Below are 17,933 nucleotides of genomic sequence, written 5' to 3' on the forward strand. Positions count from 1 at the left end.
CGGAAGTCCTGTGCCGAAGACTAGGGCGAGGCGAAGGAGGAGCCTAAGGCCGCAGACGCCGCCAAGGCTGGAGAGGGCGCCAAGGCGGGAGAGGGTGCGAAGAGCGGGGAGGCACCGAAGGCGGCGTTGGCGAAGGACGTGGGAGCGAAGGGCTTGGCGGGCAAGGGCTTGCCTATCGCAAAGAAGGCGTTGCCCGGAAGTCCTGCGCCGAAGAGCGAGGGCGAGGCGAAGGAGGAGCCTAAGGCCGCAGACGCCGCCAAGGCCGCAGACACCGCCAAGGCTGGAGAGGGCGCCAAGGCGGGAGAGGGCGCGAAGAGCGGGGAGGCACCGAAGGCGGCGTTGGCGAAGGACGTGGGAGCGAAGGGCTTGGCGGGCAAGGGCTTGCCTATCGCAAAGAAGGCGTTGCCCGGAAGTCCTGCGCCGAAGAGCGAGGGCGAGGCGAAGGAGGAGCCTAAGGCCGCAGACGCCGCCAAGGCTGGAGAGGGCGCCAAGGCGGGAGAGGGTGCGAAGAGCGGGGAGGCACCGAAGGCGGCGTTGGCGAAGGACGTGGGAGCGAAGGGCTTGGCGGGCAAGGGCTTGCCTATCGCAAAGAAGGCGTTGCCCGGAAGTCCTGTGCCGAAGAGCGAGGGCGAGGCGAAGGAGGAGCCTAAGGCCGCAGACGCCGCCAAGGCTGGAGAGGGCGCCAAGGCGGGAGAGGGTGCGAAGAGCGGGGAGGCACCGAAGGCGGCGTTGGCGAAGGACGTGGGAGCGAAGGGCTTGGCGGGCAAGGGCTTGCCTATCGCAAAGAAGGCGTTGCCCGGAAGTCCTGCGCCGAAGAGCGAGGGCGAGGCGAAGGAGGAGCCTAAGGCCGCAGACGCCGCCAAGGCTGGAGAGGGCGCCAAGGCGGGAGAGGGTGCGAAGAGCGGGGAGGCACCGAAGGCGGCGTTGGCGAAGGACGTGGGAGCGAAGGGCTTGGCGGGCAAGGGCCTGCCTATCGCAAAGAAGGCGTTGCCCGGAAGTCCTGCGCCGAAGAGCGAGGGCGAGGCGAAGGAGGAGCCTAAGGCCGCAGACGCCGCCAAGGCCGGAAAGGTCTCGAAGTCCGAGGACGGCGCCAGTGCTGGGGTAGTAGCCGTGGCGTCGGAAAACGTGATCGCTGACTGTGTTTGAAATATGTAGAGGAGACATGTGAATGTGTAACGAAGGCGCCTGCGTTGCAGCACAAGATGGTGTCAAAACCCCTCAGAGGCGAAGCGTGTGGAGGCACGAAATGCAATGCTGACCAATGGGTCGTCGCCGCTGCCTGGTGGCGACACAAAACCAACTCCGGCTGGCGCCAAGGCAGCAGAGGCAGTCTACGCCAAGACCCTTGAGGCGAAGGGGGAGGGTGTGGCCAATGCCCCAGAGGCGAAATCACCAGAGTCGTGAGGTTCACGGCGGTCTGTCTGCTGGTAGCTATCAGGGAGAGCATATCTACGTTAGGAAGCGGTTGAGGAAAGTGTTCAAGATAACGATCGGAGCTGGGGCTGTTATAGGATTTTCTGTGTTGCGTGGAAAACGTGAATGCGGGAAAATGGAGACATAAATGTGAGACTGGGAGGAATCGCGCAATACTGAAGCCCGCACAGCCTCAGTTCACTGTTTCAGTCCGTTTTGAAAGTGGCTAATATGTGTGGCGACAGTAGCTTGAGTATGATGGACCTTAAAAGCATGAGCGTAAAGCAGGTGATGACAGTTTCGGCTATTTCAAATGAGGCGCGTGGGTGGGCAGTGACATTACAGATGAAAAATCTACGTTTTCCCGGATCCATGCATCCGCTATTACTGACGTGCTTTTGAGGGCGACACCAGGGTCAAGTTTTTTTCGGTAAGACAGAGACATGTCCCTTGAAAGATGCCAAGGCGTGATTTCTGCGAAGGGGAATTCGTTGCTAAGAGTCAATAGAGGCAAGCCTTATCTGCGGAAGATCAATCGAGATGAGGCATGGTGTGGGTGGCGATGCCTACACTATCAAAAGCAGCAAGGGTGTAAATGAAAGGATGGTGAGTATGTTGACGCTGGCTTGATTGTGGATATGACAACGGTGAATGACTAACCAAACGGTCATCTTCTACAGCGCGTAATGAAAATTTTCTTATTGGAGTGAGAACAACGGGAAAATTGAAGTGTCTCCCTCCCTCCCAAGACACACAAAACAGCGGGGCAATTTCGCTGCTGCTGGACGAAACACTTGTAACATCGAACGACACCTGGTAACGCAGCCCATGGGAGTCTAGAGGTCTTTCTTCTTCACACGGGTACAAAAGGTTTCCATTCTTCGCACTACTAACGCTGGTGAAGAACGACCACAGAGTCGCCGCTGACACGGCACCAGCTTCACAGAGTACTGGAGCGGCAATTCTCAGTATTGCCTTTGCCAGTTCCTGTGCGAGAGTCCACGCACAGAGTGGACAAGCCAGTGGTCTTTGAGATGAAAGTTTGCACATCAGAAAACGTTGTCAGCCTCTTCAGAGGCCATCTTACGGGAAGAGCGGACTAACGTGGACGACGCATGTATGCAGTGGAACTGCAGGCCGCGATGGTGCAACAAGGCAAATACGATTTTTTTGACAAGATGCTACGATCGCGATTGCCACACTCCCTTCAGAGATTCCACCACTGTTGCAGTGCTGAACCCCTCATGAAATCGGACAAGAAGCTATCCAGCCTCTGTACTCCCTGTGTCGTGTTTTCAGCGGCTTCGGATCCTAGTGATGTTGATACTTTGGATCCCATGGAAGCTCGGAACTATATATCGTGCAACTTTAAGGAGCAATAAAAATGAGGTCAAAGAAGGAAAGACGCTCTGGAAATCGTGTACAGGTGCGACCACAGGAGACCAATGGCTGTATGGCTGTCACATCCTTATGGAAAAGCGGCAGCCCCTGCCATCATGAGGGAAAGGAAAGATTCGATGCGTTTAGTGCTTCAGCGTCACGCGCTAGCAGACGTCAGAGGATCAAAGTTGCCGCCCAGCTATAAAATAGGGAACTGCCGAGTGCATCTCAAGCAGACTGCTGTCAATGTCGCTTAAGTGACTCCCGTCAACACTCGCCGGTTTTGTTGCGTCAGTGTGGCGTTGAGCGAAGACGACGTTAGGTCAGCCCCGTGCACTTCAGAACTCGTGGATTGGACTCGTTGTTACCACAGTCTAAACTCGAGGCCTATCCCACGTAAGATCTAGCGTCGCAAGTGTACCGGGCAAGCTGACTGTAAAGATGAGAACTGTACTGCCGCTTGAGGCGTTCTATGCTGGCGAAGATGTGCATTCTGGTGAGTGAGAGATTCTGCCGCATTCATGCCTGTTTTTGGGGTCTCGGCTGTACCCTACACGTGATAAGCTCGCCATTCGAAGTTGAAGAGAAGCTAGCATACCATCTGAACTTTGCGCCCTTTCTGACGTCTACGTCTGTTTACAGTCTTGTATTTATTGGAGATCACAGCGTTTTTATCGCTTGGACGCATATCAGGCACGCGAAGCTAATAGCCTATATCGGTCAGCTTGCTCCTCATGCAAAAAGGCAGACGCGACGCGGCAGCTGGCTTGTACGTAACTGCACTTTTCTCTACCCTTACACACGCTAGCGGAGACGTAGGTGAAGCGAACGCACAACAAATACCTGCGAAACGAATATGTCACCATCGTGTACGCATTTCGAGGTGCTGTGGTACGAGCATCACCGTTGAGCATGGGAGTAACCGAACTCAGTGAACAGAATCTGAACGGCATTAATTTTAGGTAGAGCAGTCACGGGAGAAAATCGCTATAACGCTCAAGGATTGTCAGAAGGCGTGTGCACTACAAGGCATTTCTCCGCACCGTACACACTCCTCTCCTGCCTTCGAAGACCGTTTAAAGGAGGGGAGATAACGTTACTGTGTGGAAACAAGACCAAGACAAGGTGCTCTTGGTGACATTTGGTCTCGTTGCTAAAGATTCGTTGACACTATATGCTGTTGGTGTCTAGCTGTATCAGAGCAGGTTGATTGATGGTTTCCAGCACCCACGTAACCCCATTGTTCAGTTTTTAATCTGATACACCTCTTTAAAACGCTCATTGGGGCATCGCCTTCGTGTGCCTTGGCATGCAGTGTCGTCCATCCGTCAGAATGCTGCCTTGATGGAAGCTATCTTCTGAATGTGATCTGGACCGTCTCGATCGGCTCCCCCGATGGGATTTGTGGCGGGTTTTGTCCTGTCGAAGCAATAACATTGAAGGAAAGAGTCCTTATCACACATGCTGGCGGCCTCGTCACAACTAGGGATCAGAAGTGACGTGGGAAGTGACACGCCTTCTACCTGCAGCAGGACCTCTTTGTACACTTTCCCCACGTCAACGCCGGCAGGTTAGTCACCACTAGTTTCTGAATCGCGTGAGAGTTTTTCTTGGTATTTCAGTACCTCTAGGTCAGGAGAAATAGGAAGTGACACGGTCAATTCTGGACAGCACCCTCTATTTGTATTCTGCTGCATATGTTTATGGTGGGCTGGCTGCGATATGTTATTTTACAAAGGAAGCAAATTTGAATTCTGCCACTCATCGAGGAGCTGTTATCCCTTAGGGTTTTGTGTTTATATCCAATGCTGTACAAGCCGTAGCAAGCGATCCACATACGGTATCTAAGCTCATACTGACAGCGTCGTCCTTGTACCCAAAAATATAAACTTCTAGTTTGACCTACTCAGCAGGTCGGCACACGTTTTCTGTTTGGAGTTCTTTGCAGGCAGCAACGGCAACGTATACATCACATTTGGTTTTTTCGCAAGCAACAACGGAAGCGTATTCACCACATTTGTCATCCCTGGTAAGCGGAGGAAGATCACTGTTGCACCCAACACGACTCCAAAGAAATGGCACCTGGTACTACGCTTCTGACAAGGGAAAATGCCAGGTACTTGGATGGTCCTGCGTAACAGAAGCCAAGCTAGTAAAAGCATTTGGGGCAAGAGAGTCAAGATGGATACATCACGTCCCGAATTCTGGAGCCAAGAATTTGATGAGGGACCGGCCTTCATTTTAACGCCCAAAGTTGTAAAGACAGAGAGCTCATTGCTCACTGATTACTGTTACGTTGAAAGAGGCTGGCGCGGAGGCAGATGAACTCGCATTCCCCACTACTGTATAACTGTACAGGAAAACCGAAAACAAGACACCATCCCACGTAAATGGCGAACTGAAAGACCGCAAGGCTTGACAGTATCACGCGTCAAAAGCAAGATAACAGAGTGAAAAAAGTGATTACTAAACAAGACAAACACGCCTACCGGCAGAACTTCGTCGCCCAATGGAAGAAGCATGACCCGTGGAAGCGCTGATAACCAGCGGTGACACAGGCCTCTCAGAACAACACCAAACAAGATGAGGGCGACGCCCCACCAGAAAAGTTTCCCCTTGTTCAACCCAGCGGTTTCCAACTTCTCTCCACTCCCTCTCGGGTTAAAGGAATACTCCAAATTAAGACAAGAGACTGCAAAGCAGAGGACACGAAACACGCCAAACGAACCTGGTGGGCAATGTTACCACCAGCTGTTTAATCTGAGCAGATAATGCACAAAAACATCGTGCTCTGAGACTTGCACAAGCCGCATTCTTGTTCTAGCAGATCGCTCTGCACTGCTGCCGCCTCTGCCGCAGGTTTCTCCCATGAAACGGTGAGATTGTCTCAGCTTGAGCAATTGATATCCAACCGTCGAGGGCCTATCGTACAGGTTTGGTATGCAGCAACGCCGAAAAGCAGGTGAGTCGTGGCCAAGGCACAAAAGCCGAGATGGTGAAGGTTTTGAAGTCAGTCAACTTTTCCCTACAAGAGCAGGGCGATGAAGTATCCTGCGTCCTCAACAATCAGTTGCCTTCACCAGTGCGGTAAGCGTGTTGGTAGGAATCGGAGGTCATGGTCGGATGACCTGAAATCCACAGGTGTGTGCGGGAAGTCATAGACGAATTCTGGTGAGCTGCTACCACTGCTCGGAGATCTTGTCTCATGCTCGGATGTCGGCGATTCGACGCCAAGGCTAGCGGACAAGAACTTAGGCAGAAGATCGATAGGCATGATATCCGGTTGTGGCTGGACCGGCGGCACCCCAGGGCCTCTTGCGTTGAGTAGCGGATGCTGCGGAAAAGGCGGTGAGGTCACTTCGAACGAAGGTATGTCTCTCGATGGATAGTCGGGAACCATGCGAGAAACACCAGGGGGGGACGAAGTGAGTGTTTTGAACAAAGCCGCATCGATTCCGGTGTCAACTCGGTGGATGTCGGTCACATTATCTTCGCAGGGTATGTTGCACTCCTGCAACACAGCGAAAAGAGAAAGGCTTCGATTCCTTTCGCAGTCAAGTAACTGAAATGTGGCAAAGCAGGCGCTGTTGAGGGTGCGTAGCGGGTAAAGGAACGAATTCACAGAAACCATACGAGAGACTGATGCGGTAAGTGGCTCTCCCGGTGTGCAAGCACCGCACTGTGTGTGTACAGACGGAGACCCAGCAGTACACACAAACAGGGTGCTGCAGGGGTGCATACGCAGATGGCTCACCGAAGGTGGCAAGCATCTCAATATTGGTGTTGGTCAATTGGATTCTGTCCCAGGAAGATGGTGCGAAACAGTGAGCACACGGTACACACGGTATGTCGTCGCTTTTTCAACGGGGTCGACCCACCGTGCTCCTCTGACAACCCCTCAGCAGCGGCCGCGACGATGGGTGTCTGCTCATTGGTGCGAAGAATGTGCCCCTGCCTTCTTACCATTCCGGGCTGAAGACTCTTCAGGCGGACGACGGCTCCACGTGGCACCCAGAACCGAAAGCAAAACTCGACTTCCTCGTTGTCGACGTGGCGTGCCGCTGGCAGACTGGCACTAAACTGCCTAGCCTCCGGGATTGGAGAAACTGCGGAGACAGCGTAATTGATTCAGCGCATACCCACAAGACCGGTTTTCGCAACGGACAGCGTTCTCAGCTCGGCAAGAAAAAACAGGTCTGTTCGATACAAGAGAGGAATGGATCCAGATCGAGTTTCAGAAGGACTTAGTTGCAATATGGCTGAGTCGTCCGCGACAGTCTGGGCTCTACGCGTGAGGACGGATACGGAGACAGCGATATTACGATTACAATCGGGCATACGCGTTGTGAGACGGGGTGACACATAGCCGAAAAGATGGCTGCGGTTTGCTGCCCTTCCGGACTGAAGACCCGTTAGATCGAAAAAGAGATACTTCCACTCAATCAAAACATGACAAAGAATAATCGTCATCTTTCATTTGAAAAGGCTGTGTTCACGGTTCCACACGATGGCGATCAAACAAAGTTCACACGAAAGCCTGTCTAACTACCCCGTCTTTCACCCTTTCCAAACTAATTCAGTTATCTGAAGCATGTCACGTCTTACCTGCTGCGTCCTTGATAGTCGCTAGAGCAGCGGGAGGCAACGACGGTAGCTTCTCCATGCTGACTCTCCGCCGACGTATTTCGTCCTTTTCCTCTGCCTCTCCATGCTGTAAGTTCACATGCACAGCACCACTGCGTGTGGTAAACATCGTGGCCACAAATGGTCCTGCGACGGTACTTAGGTGCTGCTCTGCTGGCGTGAGAAATTTCGTATCGGCTCACACGTGAGAAATGACCTACAGCATTATGCCACTTGTTAGAGCGACAGTTCCCCAGCATCCAATGGTAGTACAGCGAATTCGTGTACAGCTCAGAGGTATCTCGGAGTTCTCCTTGGTGGTGCGCGAATCGGCAAGCGTCACCCTTGTCGCATCGGCCTCTCTGCAAGCACGAGAATCATAAGAATAACTGACAACTTCCTCGGCGCAAGCCACCCGCCTTGTCGTTCCTTTCTGGCATAGGAACATCAAGGGCATGGCTGAGGATGTGTCAAAAAAAGTGGCGTATCGTGTAGAAGGAATTAAGAACGCACTTGTACGCGGAAAGCCATTGAAGAAGAATCAAACAGCGTGAATACCTCTCAGACTGTGTCTGCTGTGCACATGCATGAGTGAACGGCTAACGCACAGCGTTATGCATTTACTCTTGACAACTCACACGTTGCAAAGACGGGCACATTCTCGTTTTCGACAAGTCCGGTCCTGAACGGAGCTCCTTGCGGCCATGTGCAAACTTGCAGTCGTGCCCCCATTCACACCGTTTTTTCTTGTAAAAGGGGCATATCTTGGTCTTGTAAAATTTCACGAAGAGATTCAGCCGCGTTAGTGCACTGGAGTTCAGCTCCAGCGACGCTGGATCTGGCCGGCCGTCTGGAAAATGGGCGCTCTCAGCGAACGCACCAGAAACGGGAACTTCTTTAAGTCCCTCCATCCTGTAGGTGCGCAGGATGCACACACACAACTAGAAATGGATTCTCAACACGAAAGACGGCAGGAGACGACGGGGGGGCAGGGGGTGGGAAGAATTCGATTATGCAGTGTTGCAACTACCAGCCAAGGTGCAGTGTGGGCACAATTAGTTCCGACGAATGAGAATTTCGGTCCCCCGAAGACAGCAGGCTGTCTCTTTCAGGAGGATTTTACGCACCGTGCAAGAGCGGGAGCACTTCAGCTGTCACACGTTCGAGGGCTTCACGTAGATTTTGCTGCAGGTCCCGCCAGGGCGACAGCTCAGTCGCACCCTCACGACCTCCCTCGCTTTTGCGTTCTTAATCAAGGTCTCGAACACGAATCGCAAACGGGGAGACGTTGTGATGTCTCATGTGCATTTACCAGCACAAATTGCGTTCAGAAAATGAACTAAGGTGGATTCCCATACATAGAGGCGTCAAGCGGCCTCGCAGATAAATGTAGCGTTTTCCCCTTGGTGCACGCGATAGCCGTGCTCATGGGTTCTGTCAGCCAAGCGAGGCACGTGCGTATCTTACAGACACCAGCTATCAAGACGAACGGTTGGGAACTCAACTTCAACGTAATCGCGCATTTTAAAAGTGAGGTGAATGTGAATATCGGGCGATGTTGAAAGTGGAGGTTGCTGCCCAATCATAATGAGAACCCACCGTGTCGCAGAAAAAAGAGGAATCCGTGGGGCGACGGGGAGAGTCATTCGCACTTCCGCGAGACGATGTCGACCTCTCTTCAGGGGTTTCGGAGCCGAGACCGCTGGTGCGTGGAAGAGACCGTTCACGTTGAGAGGTAGGCGCTTTTGTTTTGACAAGAAAACTTCACTTTGAAACTTTCTGACCACCCAAGCGGACAAGCGTGGGTGTGTCTTTCCAACCTGGTGCTGCGTTTGTGGTGACACGGAAAGTCGCGCGCGCCTGAGAGAGCCGGCCAGCACTCGTCATGGGACAAGACATGGGCAAGGGGAAATCAATGGCTGTCTCATTGTCGAAGCAACAAAGGAGCTAGACGCAATTCTAGCACTGCTGAACTTTTGTGACAGGCACTCAAAACAGAAAAATGGTTTTGCTTGGGGGCACCTCTGGCGACAGAAAAAAGCGGATACGTGGGCTGGTAGCAAATTGGTGCCGCTATCGCCCCGTGTTGGACGAGGAGTCGCACCCTCCGCCCCCCCACGATCGGCGCGGCCAATCAGAGGAGAACAGCAGGGACACGCTGGCACCATTCTTATCGCTCCCTGGGGCTATCGCGTTTACACCTTCGAACTTTCAAATCGCAGGGTTCTCGTCCTCAAGAAGGGGGATCAGAGGCGGTCGATTCGTGGGATTCTTGAGAAAGACTGGAAATGCGCAGAATTTATGACAGCATTTGCCGTGGAGGTCAGAGTTCCCTTTATGGTCACGTGACAGCGCTGCACTGGTGACCTCGAAAGTGCTAGTGCTTTGCCACTTCTTCCAGGGGAAACCAGCTCGTCACCAACGGGCAGTCCCTATCTGTCACCATTTCCACGCGAGAAATTAAAGGCACCTCTAAGGGAAGTATGGGTCGGAAAAGCCAGGCCAACCCCGAACTTTGGTCAAAATTTCTGGCTGAAGACATAACATGTGAGTAGTAATCGCAGGGGCGCCTGATACCATTCATGGCCATCAACGTGCGCGGGAGCGTCCATTTCCGAAAGGCGACGCAGCTTTTCGTGTTTACGTGTTTACGCGTACCTACCATAGCTTTTGATCTTGCGCTCGTCTCTCCTGTAACTGTGATTTTCAGCAAATCACCAAAGCTCTTCTCGAACATATCCACTGGTAAATGGTTTTTCGGATGTTGCGCAGCACTATCCACTGGCGTTTCTCTAACAAACTGAAGTTCCACGCTTCACAACGACTTCAGTTCCTGTAAGACATGTAGACTCCGGCATTGAAACCCCCAAGAGACCCAGTGCTTTATCCGCGCAACACCTTTGCTACTTCTCGCCTACACAAGTGTGGAACTGTGGGAGTTGCCCATTTCGATCGTGCTACCATAACTGTAACGAGCCGATGGCAAGCCTGTGTCATCAAAGGGAGTTCCCAGGAAGCCATTTCAGCGATCGCCAACTGTAAGAGTAGAGTATTTGGAAGGCTTGTGTAGCACTCCTGGGTCGCGTAAGAGTTCCTCGTGCTAGCAAGTCAAGAGGTGTTTTCCCCATAAAGTGCGTGGCAAGTCGATTTCGGTGGTATCCTATAATTTGCGCTTCCCCGTGGGAACAGCCGCACTATGAACTAGAGTAGGTAGCCATCGGGGCATGTACGTGACGCAAAGTACTCTTTCAGCCACCGCATGTGAAAGTGTTATCTCTTAGAGACACATCCGCTTCACTCTGGCAGCGAAATCCCGAAGACAGAATCGTGGTATTAAACCACAAAAGCGGAACTTCAGAGGCGTTCGCTATACAGTTTAGTGACAGTCTCACCGTGTTCCCTGCGTCTGCATAAAACATCGTTGCTGTCTCCCCCTGACTCAACAAGCACGACTTATCAGTTCAAAACTGCTCGATATTCCAGTACCACGATAAAAGCTACGGCACCGACAAGTCTTCGCAGCATACAAAGGCGCTCGAACCCAGACAGGGAAGTGCGCTACATCAGCCTTGAACGGTGAAAATCTTTGCAGGGCCAAAGTTTCCCCAGATGAAGCTCCGCTTGCATCCACGCCTTTTTCCTCGCTGAAATGGAAAGTGTTTGCCCGTTCCCAGCGGAGAAACAATACCAGGAGGAACTGGACCCGTCGCGTTTGTCTCACCAAATTGTTGCCAGCACTTCCATTGCGTGATGTAGTAAAATCCGTAAACGTCACTCAAGTGATCGAGAAACAAATAACGACTGTTTCCCCACCAGAGCATGAAGACGGAAAACAACGGTGCTGGGGCCGACAGGCCTGGGCTCCTTAGTCAAAACTAGGAGCAGTCTCCAAAAACCAGGGGCTCTTGGCGATTTCTATTCCAAGTTATGCTCGTCATCTACCTAGAGTTTTCTTGGGCCCAGGAAGACCCTGAATGGTGAAAACGCTCGCGGCTTGACCCATTCAAGGGGTGAACCGTGCGCGCAAAGGCCACCACCATCTCTGCGACGCGAGCATGGCAAAGCAAAAGTAACCCACCGCAGGCGGAAACAATCCACCTGAGGGAAGAATTGGTTGAATTACCGGCCAGTAGTGCCACTCTCAAACTTGTAGGTTCTCGACATTCGGAAGCAGTCCGCTGAAATGCACAACACCGGGGTGACGCCAGTGCTTTGGCCTGCTTTAATCAGAATCTTCGTCAGTGTCCGAGATCTGTATATGATCCGTGATCTTCCTCAAAGCAGACCTGTCCGCTTTTTCATCCAGCTTCCTGAGGAGCTCTGTGATGCTCGACTCGATCAACTCACACCTCCTCTCCAGCTGAGCAAAGGCGACGAATTTCCCCTCGATGTTGTCAAGCTTTTTCCGCACTTGCTCTACGCTCTCCATGCAAGAAGTGCTGTTTGCAACCATAGAGCTAATCTCCTTTTGGAAATCGTTCACGCTGCGAGAAAGGTCCGATACTTTACCCGATGCCACACTCATGTTCTTCTCCAGTTTCTCCACAAATTCCATAACCTTCGCTGCAGTCGCTGCAGATTTCTCCACTTCCTCGCGCACCTGCTTCACCTCCGTTGCAGTTTCTGTCACGTCGCGTCTCACGTCCAGGACTGAGAATGTCGTGCATACAGGTGCCAGTCGGTAAACGTCTGACGTGGGTTTGCCTATAAAAAAGCAGAAGAATATGTGACGTTGAATTTGAGTCACAATTTTCCCCTCAGTAATGTTGCTGCTGTAGATGAACGCTAGCTCTTGCGATTATCTTCTATGGTACTCCATAACCTATATGTTCCGTCATTCGTAGACTGTGTTTACCACGGGGATTTAGAAGAGAATATCGAGTTCTCTGCCTGGAGGTTTGCCACGTTACGCACAGTTGTAGCTAATAGGTATGTTACAGAAAACAACTAGCACTGGACCGCATTTTTTCAATAGATGGACGCTTTCACCATTTGAAAGAAAAGGAATGCCCGTCAGATAGGCGCATGCCTGTCGCACTGTGAGTCGTCGTGGTTCTCGTTAGGGGCCTGACATACCGTAAGAACTGCTGCCTCCAAAGACATAGAGAGCCTTAGTCTGAGGAAACAGCGCGAGAGGGCCGAAGTTTGAGTGGTAGCCCAGCTGTTTGGCCGCCACGTCACACTTAAACCAGTAATTGCCAGAGACGTCGTAGGCGAAGAAATCTGCGGTGTGACAGTGGAGAAGGAACCAGAATATGTTCTTGTTTCTTCATCAAAGAATGTGGCATTAATAAGACTTTGTTCCACCAGGGGCGACGTACTGGATCCCACTATAGATGGGGTGCGTCAAAGTTGCTGTGATGGGAAGGTCATCGACGAAAAAAGTACCTGCAAATATTCAAGGTGCCCTTAACCGCTTGCTTCCGTTTCGACACGCGCGATACTGGCCTCAAGCAACAAGCCACCATGGGAAAAGTCAACTTACCGGACACTTCATAGATTGTGAACCATCCAGATGTCTGACCTCCGCATATCCATACTCGACCCTCGTAGAAGGCGGAAGCATGCCTACGAATCAAGCGGGAAACATACGCGCACATTGCATGCAGTGCTTTTCTTTAGCTCCGACCCCACATTGCACACGTGAAGAGTTGTTGTCCGCTACGTCGGGGAACTGACGTTGTTTCCCACGTCACAACAGGACTGGGTTGGCTGAGGCGTCCGTTCTTCATGCGACTTCCGATGTCTCCTATAACACCAGGGGCAGCTGTCAGGGCAGTCTTTCCTCACATTCGTGGCACGCACGGATGGAAAACAACGGGCTGCTCCCACCATATGCCAGATCAGTTGTTGACAGTGAGGAAGCTTACTTGAAACGAGGAGCGGGCGTCTCACCGCTAGCGCTATCGATGAGTCGCCATTCCTCATCTCGAAGGTCGTATCGCCAGAGGTCGTTTGTAGCGCGTCCGTTACCGGACAAATCACCGCCGAACACAATCATCGCATTCACCTTTTCTGTCTTGGCAATTGTGGCAGTGTGGAAACAACGCGCCGGCGGTACCTTGTCGCCTTTCAGCCTTGTCCACATGTCTGGACAATTGAGGACAAGCACAGATCTCAAAATCCTAGCTGAGGGTGTTCACTGAAACTACGCGGCGCCCGTGCATGTGTACAGTACCGTGGCAATGGACATGAAGAGAGCGGGTGTTCGCTGTGGGTATCTGGCAGAGTTTGCACCTTACACCTGGAACACAACAACCTCTCCGTGAGTGTCGACAGCAGTGCAAACAAAATTCGCTACTGGCCCTTCATGTATTCACTCACCTTTCTTCAGAACGTATCCGTCTTCTTTCACACCCGTGGCGTCTACGCCCCCAAAAAGGTACAGGGTGTCACTATTACTACAAAGGGAATGGCCCTTGCGCGCGCTGGGTGTGGATTTGGTGGTCAGTTTTGACCACGTGTTCGTTTTGGTGTCGAAGTTCCACGCCTTATTCGTCAACTCGTCTTTCTCTTCCCCGCCCCACAAAGTCAAGATGCCGCGGCCTCCTTCGATCCGACCAACAAGAGACGCTCCGCTGCGAGCTGGTGGTTTCGAGCCTTCTGCGGCGATAGTACTAAACCTGGTTCGGAACCGCCACAACGTGCGCAAAAGCTGCGAAGTAAAATTGGACGGGAACGGTTGCATGACTACGGCAGTAGACGCACAAACACTGGAAACGTCATGTATTCTTCCTGTCTTCATCTATATCTCCTGCGCTCGTATAACTGCCACGGTGAGAAGCTCTCCATCTCCAATCCACCGCGTGACGTTCCAGCTAGATCAGCAAGTAGGTTATCCTTTTCATTATTTGTTCAGAGAAACATCTGAAACCGGGTAGATGTTCGAAACAGTGCTGCGTAACCAATCACTGGCCCCGTGAACGCAACAAAAACCCATGTCCCCACAAAGGTGATACCGGTGCACGGGCAATACTCATCTCGGTAGCAGCGTAACGCACTACCTCCTCACCGCACTTTAGCTGCTTTTGCACGTGTTTGTTGCGTAACTCCACTGTGGACTACCATAGTTCGTAGTCTGTTGGCGTACGGCATTCCCCATACGGAGTATCTCTACAACTATGATAGTCCTGTCACTTTCGAGTTGTGTTAACAGTCGATCCCTAATTGTCAAGAGGTCCCATAAAAGCGTGCTTCCCGCACCACCAACACTCGAAGCATTGGTCACTACTGCATCGACATACTAGAGCTGCGTACTAATATAAATTGACTCTTCCTCCACTCTGCATCGTTCCACCACCAATGGTCAGGTATCAATAAAAACGTACGTGTTGGATGGCGGATCGAAGCTGATCAGGTCGTTGTACATGGTGTCAGACTGTCTGCCTCCCCAAATGTAGATCGTATCTTCAAGTTGGACAACAACATGTTCGGTCCTGGCTGTAAAAACTTTGCCATCGTGGACAATGCTGCTGAAAAAGAAATCAGGAGGTGAAAGTATGCCTGATGCGGAGTCTCCATAGACTAGTTTTGACGATTCACTCCTCGCTGATTCTTTCTTCGAGCTGGCCTGATCTGCCTTGGTGTCTGCAGGCTGTTTTGTGTCGGCCTTTTTCTCAACCGCCTTAGTTGCTTCAGCCTTCTTCTCAACCGCCTTCGTTGCTTCAGCCTTCTTTGGTTCCTCTTTGGTTGATTCAGCCTTCTTCGGTTCCTCGTTAGTTGCTTCAGCCTTCTTTGACTCCTCTTTCGGAGCGGCTTTGTCAGATGTCTCTATGTTCTTATCGGCTGAATCTGACTTGCCGGCGTCCGGCTCATCAGCGGTTTTACTCGCCTTCCCAAGGCCAAAAAGTGACCGCTTCGCACTCTTTTTCTTTTGTTTCGCTCCCTCATCTTCAGTCCAAGATCCATCCGAATCGCCCTTGCTGAAAGCAGATTCAGAAAAATCCGAGATATCCGACATGGTCTCCAATCAAAATCCGCAATAGCCTTCCGGCAAAAACCCGATCGCGACAGGGTAAAGCCACCACACACATGGCAGCTGCCCCGACAGACTGGCTAACTCAGCTGCCCGCAAGAAGAACAAAGCATCAACGAGAGAAAAAGGATAATTAGCGTGCTCTCCCGAGATCGTTTGTATGTGGTTGCGGACCCACAGCGGAAGGATGGGCACGGTTGGTTGTATCGGGGCTGGGAGGCAAAAACCGACACTCCCGATAGCGACGATACCTACATTTGCCACTACAAACAAGCGTCGTTGACCTCGCGAGACGGAAAAGCCCGAGACGAACGAAAGAACAATTACCCTCCAGTTTCCCACTGAATTTCGGGATTGAGGCGAAGAAAAAAACAGAACTTCCCTGACACTTCGGCCTCACCGGCACGCAACATGCCCGTGAAGTTGGAAAGCTCCAAAAAGACAGAGTGTGGCCTCACGTCAAAGACAAAGAGAAATTAGACACATTAAAAGCCTCAAGGTGATCGCAAAAAGTGTGGAGTCCTGTCGCCTAGAAAGTGTCGATACGAGACCCGTCTGCGTGAGGGCCAACAGCTAGTAGCACATCGGGAAATGACACGAAACGCAATCTCGCTGTCGTTGCGCAGGGCGTTGGCCCCGTCTGTTTTCACCATGGAGAGCAGAAGCGCCTTTTCCAGTAATTCGTACGCGACATTCCGTGGAACGAGAGAGTACTCTCAGAGAAAACGCGAAATTATTCTGCTTCTCAAAACATTTCCTTCTGAATACGGAGTGCCGTTTTCATTATCCTTGTTGACGCGTGGCCAAGAAACCTCGAGTACGTGTAGCCATCGAACGCGTCAGTCGATAGTTGCAGCGCCTTTCCTCACAAGTGAGTGGTTCCAACTCCCACAGTGCGCAGCCAAATTGAGAGGCATTGCGAACCCAGGGAAATTACCCTGTTTTCAGAAACACAACCTTTCAGAGCAAAGAGCGAGACGACCAGCGCTGTAACGCAGCCCTGTACCTGGCGTCGGTGAAGGTCCCATGGCGACACGATAAAAGTGCAGCATGCCAGTTGTGCGTGGTAGTAACCACAGCGACGGAGTAGGGAAGTTCACCGGAAATATGATTAAAGACCGCCATTGTTGAGGGAGCATGTCTTTCGGGACCAGCAGATTTGCTGAGAGTTATGTGGAACTACAAACACACGCATTCCTGGGGTGTAGGGGCTGCGGCTGAGCTACAATGGTGGAGGTCCATAAAGATACACGATAGTTAGATACGTCGTTAAAAAAAACCATCCTCTCAAGGAAAGGGGGGGCAACGGTGACTCACAAACAGTTTTTGAGTCTGTTGAGTGGAGCAACCTCTTCTTGAGTTGAATCCAATCCATGCCTCGATGACCGCTGAATGCTCCGGGGTTTATAAAATTTGAAGGTGTGCTTTCTCTTGTTGTTTTCAGGGACTGCAGTCGTAGTGGTGTCCGGAGACGGCTGCTTAGTTGTTCCTGTGAAGAATTCAGTTCCTCATATAGGTAGTGTACCTCTTGTCTCCGCTGATAGCAGAAAGCAGACAGAACAGCTTCCCCTCGTCCGCAACTCCGCCGTGCCGTAACTCTAACTCAACTACCGTACAGAGAACAGGATCCGACAATGAGGCTGTAGTGAAGGGCCCTACTTTTCAAATCCTTAAGTCAATGGCAGTGGCAGGCAACGTATCTCAGATATCGTATGGACGGGTCACCTGACAATCAGCCTTCGACTTTTTTTTAAATCCTTTTCCAGATTTTCTTGCCTCCACCCGGAGGCGTCCGAAGCTCTGCTAGCACCTGAGTACAACGGTACTGAGTCCCTTATTTCCGCTACACGGGCTCCCTGCTCTGCAGTTCTTGCCGATCACGAAATACACGGATTATGTTGGTGCTTCACGATGGAGCGCAACTTGACACCCGAGTTGCAATGGCATTTGGGAGCGTTGACAGTAGTTGATACAGCTTACAACTCCGTGTCATTCTTTCCCGATGAGGCTGAGGGGGCAAACTAGAAACAGTGTTACAGAAATCTTAACTAGCGTGGAGAGAAAACCGAAAATTTCAGACATTCCCGCGGTGCTGAGGGAGTGCCAAAGCTATCAAAAGTTCCGGAGAAGTGTATTTCAAGGCCTGTCTAAAGGTGTCAACACGCGAACCGTCTTCGGGAGCTTCCAGGCTTGATGCTGTCGAATTAACTCGCGCTTGTTGACAAACTCAGGGGCGTGCAGCAGCCCATCGAGTGCTTGGCGTGTTCTCATCTGAGCAACCGCAACTGGAATCGCTGGCCTAGACAAAACAGCTTCCCACTTGAAACAGGGGCTTCGCAGATTCTGGCGCTGATGAGTGGAAAAACTAGTGTTCAGACGCGACGAATCCTCAGGTGTTCGCTGCATACAGAATTCCATGACAACGAGCTGACACCTTCCCCCTCGACTATTTATTTCCCGGGGCATCTGTCCAATGAGCACGCAACGGAGCTAGCGCTTTAGCCAGGGTGAAAACGGGAGATGCGAGGGGATAACAGAACTG

At 51.8% G+C, this 17,933-nt stretch overlaps 4 protein-coding genes across 4 annotated transcripts; 1 reads left to right on the forward strand and 3 right to left on the reverse strand.

The window, feature by feature from the left end:
* Window positions 1-20: 20 nt before the first annotated feature.
* Window positions 21-1,447, reverse strand: TGME49_228980 (hypothetical protein; the record flags this gene model as incomplete). The annotated part of the gene is made up of 2 exons (XM_018780221.1): window positions 21-1,136; window positions 1,394-1,447. 2 exons carry the CDS (start codon window positions 1,445-1,447, stop codon window positions 21-23), a joined length of 1,170 nt encoding a protein of 389 aa, XP_018636921.1.
* A 4,422-nt stretch (window positions 1,448-5,869) lies between these two features.
* On the reverse strand, window positions 5,870-8,327 carry TGME49_228990 (zinc finger (CCCH type) motif-containing protein; the record flags this gene model as incomplete). The annotated part of the gene is made up of 5 exons (XM_002367812.1): window positions 5,870-6,304; window positions 6,757-6,899; window positions 7,399-7,504; window positions 7,638-7,778; window positions 8,055-8,327. The coding sequence occupies 5 exons, from the start codon at window positions 8,325-8,327 to the stop codon at window positions 5,870-5,872; spliced, it is 1,098 nt and encodes a 365-aa protein (XP_002367853.1).
* A 2,369-nt stretch (window positions 8,328-10,696) lies between these two features.
* Window positions 10,697-16,331, reverse strand: TGME49_229000 (kelch repeat-containing protein). Its single transcript, XM_002367813.1, has 6 exons — window positions 14,745-16,331; window positions 13,741-14,039; window positions 13,287-13,506; window positions 12,902-12,984; window positions 12,493-12,639; window positions 10,697-12,120 (listed from the first exon to the last, which is right to left on the reverse strand). The coding sequence occupies exons 1-6, from the start codon at window positions 15,374-15,376 to the stop codon at window positions 11,639-11,641; spliced, it is 1,863 nt and encodes a 620-aa protein (XP_002367854.1). The 5' UTR covers window positions 15,377-16,331; the 3' UTR covers window positions 10,697-11,638.
* On the forward strand, window positions 15,983-16,987 carry TGME49_229005 (hypothetical protein; the record flags this gene model as incomplete). The annotated part of the gene is made up of 2 exons (XM_018780222.1): window positions 15,983-16,262; window positions 16,836-16,987. 2 exons carry the CDS (start codon window positions 15,983-15,985, stop codon window positions 16,985-16,987), a joined length of 432 nt encoding a protein of 143 aa, XP_018636920.1.
* Between the last annotated feature and the right edge of the window lie 946 nt (window positions 16,988-17,933).

This window comes from Toxoplasma gondii, chromosome VIII (genome assembly GCF_000006565.2).
Source record: "Toxoplasma gondii ME49 chromosome VIII, whole genome shotgun sequence".
Taxonomy (NCBI): Eukaryota; Apicomplexa; class Conoidasida; order Eucoccidiorida; family Sarcocystidae; genus Toxoplasma; species Toxoplasma gondii.

Excerpts from the sequence above, each read along its gene's own strand:
- TGME49_229000 (XM_002367813.1), bottom strand. The coding sequence starts at position 15,376 with ATGTCGGATATCTCGGATTTTTCTGAATCTGCTTTCAGCAAGGGCGAT. Across the intron at positions 13,507-13,740 it reads CGGATACGTTCTGAAGAAAG|ACATGTGGACAAGGCTGAAA; the intron begins GTGAGTGAATAC and ends TCAATTGTCCAG. Across the intron at positions 12,985-13,286 it reads ACGCCCGCTCCTCGTTTCAA|GCATGCTTCCGCCTTCTACG; the intron begins GTAAGCTTCCTC and ends CTTGATTCGTAG.